The sequence below is a fragment of the Doryrhamphus excisus genome, chromosome 1 (assembly GCF_030265055.1).
Source record: "Doryrhamphus excisus isolate RoL2022-K1 chromosome 1, RoL_Dexc_1.0, whole genome shotgun sequence".
Taxonomy (NCBI): Eukaryota; Metazoa; Chordata; class Actinopteri; order Syngnathiformes; family Syngnathidae; genus Doryrhamphus; species Doryrhamphus excisus.
In genome coordinates, this window is record NC_080466.1 from 2,867,947 (window position 1) to 2,878,623 (window position 10,677).

Below are 10,677 nucleotides of genomic sequence, written 5' to 3' on the forward strand. Positions count from 1 at the left end.
CTAGCATGTTTTTGGAATGTGGGAGGAAACCCACGCATGCACGGGGAGAACATGCAAACTCCACACAGAGATGGCCGAGGGTGGAATTGAACCCTGAGGTCTGCGCGCTAACCACTCGACCGCCGCGCCGCCCGGTTATATTATTATTATATGAGACTCGTCTCTTCAGGCTAGTATGATATCGACGCAACCCGAAGGTTTGATGTTGATGGTCGACTATTTTTTTTTTTTCAACAGAAGTAACAAATCAGTATTAAAAAAAAGTCAACTTACCCATCCAGAGAGTGGTGCCCATGTAGGAACACGAATACACAAATCCCTCAAGACCCGGATGACAATAACGGCAGAATTCAGATGATTGACTTTTGCCTGGAGACACAAACACAACATTTGACTTAAGGAGCTAAAGCATCCGAGGTTATCTCCATTCTTTGTTCTACTATTTACACCCCGAGAGAGGAAGCAGCATAGAGAGGCCGAAAATATTGAGCCGTTGACATAAATGACTGCTAATGTGAGGATGCGCTGCAAGCTATCAAATAGATCCAGGAGGTCAGAATTGACTAGTGAGTGATGACTGATGTGGGTGTGGAATTTGGTAGGAAACAGCCAATCATTTCTCATGACTTCCATCAACAACTGACACTCAAATGTTGGTTTTCCTCGCTAAGGAGAAAAACCCAAAGACATTCAAAGACACAGTTGAAGCTTACGTAGTACAAATAATGACGTGAATGCAAACCTGGAACCACTTGGCGTGGCGGAGAGACGCCAAGGAAGTTAGGCATTTCTGTCTGTCCAGAACGTCCGGCAGATCGTTGTCTGTTCGCGATTCTATTGACGAGGTGGAGTTAGAAGAAAAGGTACAGTTTGACCAAGGGGGTTGGCTCTGTCTTGCAGCTCAGGGAGCAGCAGCGTTCCGCAAACCACAAAGCAGCAGGGGGAGGAGGTCTTAGTAGTTGTGTGTACATTTTCAGGCTATCCGAATGTGCACACAAGTGCAATTATGCCTTCGTTGCACATTCGGTTTTGCAGCAAATTGATGAGACTGCGCTCCCACCGTAAACTACTCACACCGTAGACTCCTCCCCCAGCTCCTTGGCTTGGGTTGGCTGCTTTCCCCCCATCCTGAGACAGTGTGTCCAGTTGGTCAAAGGTCCAGTTGTCCTAAAAAAAAACTTGACAAACTAGGGAGTCAATCAGAGGTGAATCACAGATAAAAAACCTTCACGTCTGCTCCACTCTGCAGCAAAACTGATGGCAGAACAAAGTTTTGAACACATCCTGGAGAACGTTGTAGCTCATTTTCTACACTTGTGGATTAGGTACGGCAATCAAAATAAGATTGAACACCCGGCACTGATGTAAGGATTGCCACTGACCGTAAAAATAACAAAACATCGATATTTTGCTGAAACTTACCTATGTTTGAAAAATAGCTGGGATTGAATACGTTAATAGAAGACGCTATAGGCAGACGAGATGCATCATCCCATTACGTGCATTGCTGCGTCATGCTAACGGTTGTTTCTATTTACAAGGCACAGGAACGAGACAGACATGTGTTCATGTCTCATATAAGGATTGTGAATGATGGACAAAATTCTGTGCAATTTCTGTATGGCAGGGGTCTCAAACACGCGGCCACTAGTTTGAGGCCCCTGCCTTGATATGAAAGTTTAATGTTACTGCGGCCCGCGCAAGTTTGATACGGATGCTGTATGGTATCATGTACCCAGAAAAAATTATTACGTTTGATTAATGTTCATGTTAAAGGTTAAATAACTGTTAATAGTTATCCTCCCTGTCCGTGTGGAAGTGGTAAGTTTTTGGCTATTTAAGTTTAAATGAAATAACTTGAAGGCTACCGTTTAGGTCGCTAGCTCTCTAGTTTGCGAGTTAGCATGTGTCACAAGACCCTGCGGTTGCGCAATATGTTGTAAATAAAAAGAGTATAAATGTGACTATAGTCAATTTTAGAATTTTTTTTTATGTTCAAGTTATATTATGATAGTAGTCAAAAGTCAAAAGACATATTAATTAAAATAAATCTTAAAAACACAAAGCTGTGATGCAGGCTTTTTTTCTTGAAATAGAAAACAAAACATATTTGCATATCTATATACAAATGGTTTACAAAATATAAAAAAGTGGCCCCGCAGCCTTAGAATTTTTGTGTATCAGCCAGACAGCATATTTAACACCCCCCACTCCATGTCCTCCCCCTCCTGCTCAAGCATGACAAAGTCACCCTTAAACCTGGCACGCACCTCGTGGCGCCATCGCAAGTCAATAGCACACACAGGAAGACATGGTGCATTCAGTGACATTGGGGTATTTTCGCAACCCACTACTAGTACTACTCACTGTCTAAGAGGGACTTGTCTCACAGCTGGTCTGGGAACACCAAGGTGTTCCCAAGTGGAGCTGGAGAAGGTAGATGCAGACACGTTTGGATATTTCTACTCTTCTGTAGCGGACAATTAATGTAGTTACTGTCCATAACTAATAATCATCTTTATCAGAACTCATCCCGTGGATTTGTACCATCTGCTCCAAGTCTGACTCATAGAAGGGAGCACCAAATTCACAATAACTTTTGTGGGATACAGTGCACGTCAGTGCACCTAAAATGCCACTTCTGTAAATCCTCTTTAACCAAATAAACAAATAATAATAAATAAAATGGCGGCACGGTGGTCTAGGGGTTAGCGCGCAGGAGACAGCTAGGAGACTAGGGTTCAATCCCACCCTTGGGCATCTCTGTGTGGAGTTTGCATGTTCTCCCCGTGCATGCGTGGGTTTTCTCTCCGGGTACTCCGGTTTCCTCCCAGGTCGAGGACCAAGGAAACGCCACCTTTGGGGCCGTCCACACTGGGAGGAGCCGCAGGCCGTCCCGTCAGCACCGGGGGCCCCCCCGACTCCTACAGACGAGCGGACCCCCACATTAAAAGGGAGGAACCCCCAGCCGGCCAGGTCGAAGGGACCCAAGGATGGCACCCCCTCAGCAGACCCGACACAGCCCCCAGTGTGGAGGACCCCCCATGAGGAAACACTAGAGTTAAAAGCTAAAGACTAAAAGCATAAAATAGGACATGCTAGTACGAACATGCTAGGTTAATTGGAGACTCCAAATTGTCCATAGGTATGAATGTGAGTGTGAATGGTTGTTTGTCTATATGTGGCGACCAGTCTAGGGTGTACCCCGCCTTATGCCCGAAGACAGCTGGGATAGGCTCCAGCACCCCCCGCGATCCTCGTGAGGAAAAGCGGTAGAAAATGAATGAATAATAAATGAAATAAATAATAAATAAATAATAATAAATATTTACAATAATAAATGATTCAGCTGAACTTGAGACTCCAGAGTCCTTTGACTCATGCTCTACCAGTACCCTGCTTGGGCCATTTGTTTGGTGATCAGTTTTGCTGCAGTGGGCGCAAATACAAAGCTTTAGCACCAAGGACAGTGCAGAGCGCGCTTATAAAAACCTTCATTTAAGAATAAAAACATGAGAATGAGTACAAGACTGGGGGCACTGTCATCAAATGGTGCCGAATCCTCAGACAAGTGAACAGCCAACATTCGTTGGTCGTTCACCGACCTGAGGAAAAGGTGGCGTTTTCAGGACAACAATCTGTGGATCAGTGCAAGCGATGCACACACACACACATCAGATCTTTCTAGGTCACACTCACTTTCCTCCGAGGGCTCACTCTGGTGCTCCACTCTGACCTGGGGTGACGTGAGGTGGAGGGTGAGAGTCAGGGCTAACTCTTTGGTGCTTTTCACGTTGATGACTGCATCCGTCGGACTTGGGATCACCGTATACAACCCAGCAGCCTCAGCCTGTCACAAAGAGGAACAACACATTAGAATGCCAAATATGGACTCACATATTAAAGCCATGTCCACATGAGCATCTCTATTAAAAAAATATAATTTTTTTTTCATTGTTCGCAGCAACACATTACAATTGCTCCCTTTTTTAAAAAATTTGTAATGATGTTTTATAAGGATGTTCCGATCAGGGTTTTATGTTGCCAATACCGATCCCGTTATTCCGTGAGTGAAATCAGCCGATACAGATACCGATCACATACATGAAGTGTAACTGTTTAAATGTACTACAGTAAACCTCGGATATATCGGATTCAATTGTTCCCACTGGTTTTGTCCGATATAAGCGAAATCCGTTATATGCGTATACCGGAAAATGTCCGTTTTACGCATATATCAGATTTATATCTGGTATATGCGTAAATTGGATTTTATCCGTTATAAAAAGGCACTTCCTTGACTATGTTTCCAATGTACCTGGACGCGCAGGCAACACTGCAAACGCTGCAAATGACGTCGTATAGCGGCCTGTCACAATTCGGCGAATCGGAGCGCCACGATGCGGCCATCCGATATATGCGAGGGAAATTTAATGGAAATGCATTGGAACGGGACTGGAGATTTTGTCCGAAATAGGCGAAATCCGTTATAAAAAAAATGATATATGCAATGAATTTTTATTGGAAATGCATTACAGAAAAATTGGTTCTTTTTTATCTGTTCGTTGTGAGCGAATTTCCGATATATCCGAGTCCGATATATCCGAGGTTTACTGTACTAGCTATATTGGAGGCCACCAAAGTTATTTCTTGTGCTACTCGTTTTTGTAACATTTATTTTCATAGCTTATTTCAAGCCAAACAAAGCAAATATGCTTGTGTTACCAAAACATTAACAAAATACTGGTATCCACAACTCACATATTGTATTTAACAATGTATTTATTTCTAGTCTTCTCATATTATTAACTTAAACCTGAAAGAAAAGCAGGTTTGCCCCCATATGTTGTGCCCCTTCAGATGCATCCGCTGCCTTCTGAGCCAACCCCTCTTCTGCATCACGGAAAGGAGACGAAATGCACATCACGTTGGCACCACTGCTGATAACAGTTGTGTACAGCGCGTATTTCAAGGGCGGCGCAAACGCTGACTCGTCACGTTCCAATTGAGCTGTGCACACTCATTGGACAACGGAATTAGGGAAATGCAAAGACCGACGTGCGTGCTCAAGGAGTCAGAAGTGGTTGCAGCGGGCGCAAGCATCATACATCATCCAGAGGCAATTTCCTTCTGCACGAAAAGTGGTACATACAGTATGTCTGCATGCTCCCAAAGCCATAAAGGCGATTCTCATCCCTAATATTTGCCCACAGTTGCAAGTAATGCGGGTTGGGACCGAGGCTTTAACTACCTAATGTATGTCTTTAAAGATTTAGAACGATAAAAACATTTAAATTGTGCATCTTTGTCTCAAAGTAAACTTAAAAGCAGAACGTGTCTGACATTATGGCCTTACATGAGCCACTTCAGCACAGAGGATTAGAAAGGAGATCCCAATTTTTGTGCAGGTTTCCTAGTTTGAAGCTACTCAATCAAATCTGATTTTTAATGTCACTAATGTACATATTAATTTCCCATTTATAATAAACAATTGATTCAAGCATGTGTAACTGTACCTCCAATTGGGCAGTTAGACTCTCAGCCACTTGTTTAAGCAGAGTGACGGTAGGCTTGTTGAAACAAAAGAGCACCAGTTCCAGGTTCATGTCGCCTTTGAGCAGAAGTCCTTTGGCCAGGAGGCCCACTCTCATAATGCCATGCAGGAGACGCTTTTTTGCACTTTTGTGACGAGGGAAGGCAACAATAAACATGGAAGAGGAAAAAAAAATCTGTTAACGTTACAGTCTATCACAGAGGTAGGGAACCTATGGCTCGGGAGCCAGGTAGGGCTCTTTTGATGACACTATCTGGCTCTCAAGCATTTCTTACCACAATAAAAATGTATTTTTGCTAACATTTTAAAGTAAACATCACAGAAATCACTGTTAAATATAATATTAAAAATCAGAACTTTCTTATGCATTTTAATTCGTCCATCTATTTTCGACTGCAATACGGCCGACCATATCCATCTTTCCTGATGATATTTTCCAGGTCAAACACCAAAACTTGATTATTACTAGGTAATGCGGTAGTCTACCTCGGTCATTGAGATGTCAAAAAAACATGTAAATGTAAACTTTCCTCCTTTAGTCAAATAGCTAAAGCTGCAGAACCAAGCCTTCTGGTGAAGATGGCCAAAAGAATGAAATATACTGAATACGGTTCAAAACTATGCAGCAGCAGAAGTTGCATTAATGGCAGCAAGTATTAGATTTATTATTGGACACTGCGCTGCTCACGAAAGTATGCTGGCCACACCCCATTGGCGTGGGGTAGTGTGCCTGGTCTACGTAATTAGAGCCCATTATATCTAAAACTGTTGGTCTTCCATAAAAATGCACACATTTTATTGCATTCAAAATGTATATGGCTCTCACAGATACACATTTTTAAATATCTGGCCTTCATGGCTCTCTTAGCCAAAAAGGTTCCCGACCCCTGGTCTATCATATGAATCAAAAAGAAACTACGAAATTGTTAACTTACCTTTTGGACTCTTGATTTCCTTTGCCCAAATTTTGAGCATCAATTTGATCGGACACGGTCTTTAATGCACATTCCACATGGGACACGATTGTCTGCACCGCCTCTAGCTCCGCTGCAGACGGGTAAATCTCAGAGTGTTTTGCCATCACACGGCGATCGTTTGGCCCCGCGTGTATCTGGTTCGACAAAGCATCCTTTGGGATGGGAGGCAAGGGGAAAACAACCACAATAAGTTAGCCGTGTTGTGGAACATGCATTTATTTTGCATCCGTTAAGTAACCAGGGCTCTACATTAAAAACAAAAATGACTTGCCCATGGTGAATCCTTAAGGTGAGAACTACTTGCCCGAACTTGCCCCATGTAAAATGAAAAAACTGCCTTAATGATATCATCTAATTTTTGTGGCATCACATGAGAATCTCAAATAAAGATTAAATGATTATTATTTCTTGCGGTTGTTTTCCTACATAGATCATTATAGATAATTCATCAGATAATAGTACTGACGCATTTAATTTGGAGGAATGTCTGAAAAATTGTGGAGCTGTATGTTACCTTAAACCAGGGGTGCTCACACTTTTTCAGCATGCGAGCTACTTTTAAAATGACCGAGTCAAAATGATCTACCCACTACAAAAATGCAAAACATCTATTTATTTTCAAATGTATTGAGGATTATTTGTACGTACAATGTATGTTGATGTACCTTACATAACCAAATGAGCCAATATTGCAAAACACACATAATTAACTATTAACATTTTTTGTAATTACCTGAGTTTACTTTGATGACTTGCACTGAATTGAACCAGCCAGGGATGCATAGTCCGGACAGTAGCTGCTGATAGCCAGCCTCAAGCACACTTCCAAATGTTTATCAGTCATGGATAATATCCGTATCATAATATCCGTATAATATTCCATATCCGTATGGAAGTGATATGTTTTTTGCCTTTTTACTTGGTCCAGTTTTTGCCTTTTTACTTGGTCCAGCTCCTTCACTCATTTTAGTGACCATAAACTTTAGCGAGGGCTTAAAATCTCGCAATTCGCCCACTAGCTTAGCACTTAGCATCGTTGTTTACGCATGGGCGGTGACCTAAAGGTAAAAATTCAGCTGTCATCTGACTGGTTGTCCTGTATGTCAATCAAGTAACGGGGATGGATGATAGGCTGACATCGTAAGTTCTGCTGCACTTAGAGACGTTGTTTGATTTGATTGGTCGCCCGAAGGGCAACATTCAGTTGTCATCTGAATGGCTGCCCTGTATATCAATCAAGTGACGGCATTGATGCTGGGATGATATTTTTTTAATGTCACGCCGCGATCGACCAGTACCACCTCCGCGATCGACCGGTAGCTCGCGATCAACTTAATGAGCACCCCTGCCTTAAACATTTGATTTGCTGCCGCTAATAAAATACTTGTTGTGGAGGCACTGTTTCATCACTTTTTGGGGTTTTCCTTCAGAATTAGACGATTTTGGCAGTGCACTTGCCCGACGGGAATATCCCTGATTGGATTTACTTGCCCAAATTTTGTCTTAACTTGCCCCGGGCCATCGGTACATCGTTATTGTCGAGCCCTGGTAACCATTGCATTCAACCATATTCTATATGGGTTTCACTCCTGAGGGTCACAGGAAAGCTATATCTGCCCCAGTCAGGGTTGAAACACATGCAGGGAACACTTCTGGAACAATTGGCAGCGAAGATGTGGATGTAAATTCTCTGCTTACACAAATAAATTAATATTTATGATTTACAAACAAATGAATACTTAATGTTTTTTTTTTTTAAGGGCTGAACAGAAGCGCGCAAAGAATGTTGGGAAGCGACGGTCCACAAAGGTTTGTTTGAATGTAGACTTTGTGGACTTCCTAACTCGGACAGCCTTCGCCAAGCACGACGACGTCATGCAGCCTACAAATGTGCACTTTTAGGATCCAGACCCCAAATCCAAACGCAGCCACTATCTGGTTTGTTTATGCCGCCATCTTGGATCACGAACACAAAATGTAATCTCACGATACTTGCACGCGCATTATGGGCCGCACTTGCCATTTTCAGACGTTTGCATCAGAGTTGTCGAGAGATATACGATGTAACAAAACACATGAACCGCAGCAAAGAGAAAGGCATTGGACTGTACCAAGACCTCCAAATTTTGGGGCTTAAAGAGAAGACTACATACCATAATTTCAGAGGTATGCAAGTTATGTGACGGTGAGACTCATCGGTAAATCATAGATCTACATAATTTTCTTCATTAACATGATTGTGCCGTGCGATTGGCTGGCGACCAGTTCATGGTGTACCCCGCCTCTCGCCCCAAAGACAGCTGGTATAGGCTCCAGCATTGAAAATGGAAGGATTGATTACTTTCTATGGGAAGATTTTCTTTAGTCAGACTCTGTTTTGGTTCGAGTCTGACCTTCTGGAAGGGATTAATGACGTCTACAGTCTTTAAAAACCCCAAAAGTCTCCCAAGAACCATATTGTGCATGTCTGACTACCTTTGCGGATGTCGAAGCTAAAAACAGCACCGAAGTATGTTCATCGGGTAAAGAAGGTACCTTGTGATATTGTGGATGTTCCGCTGTCTCCATTGCAGAAATATAGTCATGGTACTGTCTCAGCTCGTCCTCGTAACACCGGCAGTCATACCAGTAACGCAGCTCCTCATATCTGTACAATGTGTAAAATATATATGGATACAATGTGACTCCATTGCCAAGGTTACTTGGCACATCTTACTAAAGGGAATGTTGATACTGGGAGGGGTGTACAGTCATGGCTAAACGTTTTTGAGAATGACAAGTATGTTATTTTTTTTGTCAGATGTTACTTTGATATACGTTAGCGTAATTCTAAGCATTTCATACTTTGTTATTGTAACTCAATCAGCATGACAGTCATATCTAGCCATCATCCTTGTCAACACTCCTATGTTAACTAGAGAATCACTAACATGATGTTGGCTGATCTTTTTGTGCAGTGCAGTGGAATTGATGTTTTGGGTATTAAGTGAATTTTCATGACAAAGAGGGACTTTGCAATTCATCAAATCACATCAAATTCTGGAGTACTGTGTATGCAAACTGTCAAAAATGACGGTAGCAGACTTTGTGGCGCTTGATATTTGTTTCATTCTCAAAACTTTTGCTCATGACTGTTGTGTTTGATTGCATCTGCTGATGGCAAGCCTGAAGTGCAACACATGTGATATCTCCAATAAATTTTATTGTGAAAAATCTGCACAATTGCCTTTAAGTGCACTGTACCTGTCAAATTCCTGCGGATGGAGCCGGTGACCTTGTTGGATGAGGCTGTCCCAGTGCAAAAGCTCCTCATAAGCCTGGTGCTCGTCCCACCTAGCAGCCATGCTAGCACGTTTTCCTTGTTGAAGCTATCGCCTGTATTTGAGAAGTCCTTTCAGTCGAACGGTGGTTGAATAGTATTCCTATTGTGTAATTCAAAACAAACAATGATTGCTCATGTGTTGACTTAATTGAAAATATGCAAGCAACAAATATATTCTTCTTCGAAACTAGCAAGGCTAACGATAGCACTGGCGTATATTTTTGCTAGGTAGCTGACTTAATATCATCACGGTTATCTTGGTCGAGTTGCTGTAAAATGTAGCCATTTCCCAGTATGTCATTACTATCGCTGCAAGATAATTACATTTTATTTGGCGTTTCATGGTCTTACCGTCGATAAGAAACCAATAATTGAGTCTACAGTGCCGACCTTTTTGATGGGAGTTCTCCTATCTTTTTTGTCGATTTGCAAGTCGACGCTGCGTCGCTCACGTTTGACGTCATAAAACAGCCTGACCGTCAGAGACATTCTCAAAAGAAAGATTGTAATAGTCATTATACTCTTATAGTAGCATCAACATTGCCAAATTGTAGTTTTAGTTATAACAATGTTTGCTGTTGTACAGTTGTGCACTTTTGTGCATCATATCTTCAGATTTAGATGTGGGCAGGTAGAAAACATGGAAGGTTTTATTCTCACAATGACGATTAAACAAAATTATGGCTGTTAGAACGCGTTGTGCCTTATAACATCTTTGAGATTAAAGGCCACTTTGTCGAAAGTGATATAGTCGTCATATACTGTAGCTACATTAACAGTGTAATCGATTTAATTCAAATTACAAATTGACGACATTTTAGGAC

At 42.1% G+C, this 10,677-nt stretch overlaps 1 protein-coding gene across 4 annotated transcripts in view; it reads right to left on the reverse strand.

Annotated features, from left to right (window-relative positions):
• LOC131131727 (interleukin enhancer-binding factor 3-like) overlaps positions 1 to 10,395 on the reverse strand; it is an 18,478-nt gene extending 8,083 nt beyond the window's left edge. The window contains exons 1-8 of one of the 4 annotated variants that reach the window (XM_058076937.1): positions 10,244 to 10,395; positions 9,775 to 9,906; positions 9,067 to 9,178; positions 6,490 to 6,683; positions 5,517 to 5,679; positions 3,700 to 3,850; positions 743 to 834; positions 274 to 369 (exon numbers count right to left, since the gene is read on the reverse strand). In XM_058076937.1, coding sequence (XP_057932920.1) covers positions 274 to 369; positions 743 to 834; positions 3,700 to 3,850; positions 5,517 to 5,679; positions 6,490 to 6,683; positions 9,067 to 9,178; positions 9,775 to 9,875 — 909 coding nt within the window. In that variant the 5' untranslated portion in view covers positions 9,876 to 9,906; positions 10,244 to 10,395. Of the gene's footprint in view, positions 1 to 273; positions 370 to 742; positions 835 to 3,699; positions 3,851 to 5,516; positions 5,680 to 6,489; positions 6,684 to 9,066; positions 9,179 to 9,774; positions 9,954 to 10,204 lie in introns of all 4 variants that reach the window. The other 3 variants (XM_058076713.1, XM_058076854.1, XM_058076766.1) reach the window with 3 other exon arrangements.
• Between the last annotated feature and the right edge of the window lie 282 nt (positions 10,396 to 10,677).